Genomic DNA, 1,759 nt, shown 5'->3' on the forward strand with positions numbered 1-1,759 from the left:
TTAGGATCATGGAGAAATTGAATCGAAAATGGATGTATGAGAGATTAGAAGGTCGACTACTAAAAAAAGAGTTCACAATTGGCATGCGAGAGTTTATTGAGTTTGCTAAACAACACCGTGATTTTCAAGAATCTTCAAAGATCAGATGCCCTTGTTCAAAGTGTAAAAATGTTCCTTTTTTAGATGTTGAAAGTGTAAGAGAGCATTTGTATAAAAAAAGGATTTCTTAATGACTACTATGAATGGGTTTGTCATGGAGAGGATTTTGATTCTTTAAAAGCATCAGATGAGCGGTCGGATCCGTATGTTGACATGATTATTGATGCATTTGGTCAAGTTTATGGTGATCTAATGCATGAAGATATTCGGAATGTTGAAGAAGAACCTAATCCTCAAGTTAAGAAGTTTTTTGAGATGTTAGCAGCCGCACAAAAACCATTGTATGAAGGAAGTCGATTATCTGTTTTAGAGATGGCTTCAAGGATTACGAGCTTGAAGTGTGAATACAACTTGCCTCATAGATGTGTCGATAGTATTTCATCGCTCATTAGTAAAGTAATTCCTAATGAAAATTCAATGTCCAAGACGTACTATGACACTAAAAAGGTGGTAAAGGGCCTTGAACTTCCTCATGAGAAAATACATGCATGCCCTAAAGGATGCATGTTATTTTGGAAGGATAAAGCTCACCTTGAAAAGTGTTCAAAATGCGGGGGGAGCGTTATAAGAAGACTTCTCGTGGAAAATGTGTGCCGGCCAAAGTGTTATTCTACTTCCCAATCGCGCCAAGGTTGCAAAGGCTCTATGCGACCAAAGACCTTGCAAATGAAATGCAGTGGCATTCACAAAATCCTTAGGGTAAGTGGAACACTCGCCCATCCAAGTGATAGTGAAGCATGGAAACATCTTGATAACACATACAAGGATTTTGCAAGTGAGCCCTGTAATGTTAGATTGGGTCTATGCACAGATGGTTTCTCAGCTCATGGAAAATTTAGAATGCAATATTCTTGTTGGCCAGTAATTGTTACCCCATATAACTTGCCTCCATGTTTATGTATGATGAAGCCGTTTATGTTTTTATCCTTGCTTATTCCGGGTCCTAAAAACCCAAAAGGGAACTTGGATGTGTACATGCAACCCTTGATTGACGAATTGAAATCTCTATGGGAAGTAGGTACAATGACATATGATGTATCCACAAAGCAAAATTTCAAGTTACGAGCTGCCCTTTTATGGACGGTTAGTGACTTTCCTGCGTTTGGGATGTTATCTGGTTGGACTACATCGGGAAAGATGGCTTGTCTATACTGCATGGACAAGCATATATCTTTTTGGCTAGAAAAAGGCTCTAAAGTATCATGGTTTGATAGTCACTGTCAATTTCTCCCACCTACACATCTTTATAGAAAAAACCGCACTGCTTTTTTCAAAAAAAGAGCAGAAACTCGATTGCCTCCTCAATATTGACGGGCCATCAACTATGGGAGCAGGTTAAGGAGATTCCAAAGTCCATTGATCCAAAAATCCGTTCGACAAAATAAAAAAAGGTTAAGACAGGGTGGCATAAGCAAAGCATCTTTTGGGAGCTTCCTTATTGGAAAGATTTGTTGATTCGACATAATTTAGATGTTATGCACATTGAAAAGAATTTTTTTGATCAACTCATCCCCACAATAATGAATGTGAAAGATACCGCAGTTGATACAGATAAGGCTCGCCTAGATGTTCAGCGATATTGTAAGCGGAGTAGCTTAGA

At 38.5% G+C, this 1,759-nt stretch overlaps 1 protein-coding gene across 1 annotated transcript; it reads left to right on the forward strand.

Annotated features, from left to right (window-relative positions):
* The first annotated feature begins 312 nt into the window (after positions 1-312).
* Positions 313-1,470, forward strand: LOC110708851. The gene has a single exon (XM_021887075.1). The coding sequence runs from the start codon at positions 313-315 to the stop codon at positions 1,468-1,470; it is 1,158 nt and encodes a 385-aa protein (XP_021742767.1).
* Positions 1,471-1,759: the final 289 nt, after the last annotated feature.

This window comes from Chenopodium quinoa, unplaced genomic scaffold (genome assembly GCF_001683475.1).
Source record: "Chenopodium quinoa cultivar QQ74 unplaced genomic scaffold, ASM168347v1, whole genome shotgun sequence".
In the NCBI taxonomy this organism is placed as follows: Eukaryota; Viridiplantae; Streptophyta; class Magnoliopsida; order Caryophyllales; family Amaranthaceae; genus Chenopodium; species Chenopodium quinoa.

What these genes read in the sequence shown, in the direction of transcription:
- LOC110708851 (XM_021887075.1), top strand. Translation starts at nt 313, where the DNA reads ATGATTATTGATGCATTTGGTCAAGTTTATGGTGATCTAATGCATGAA.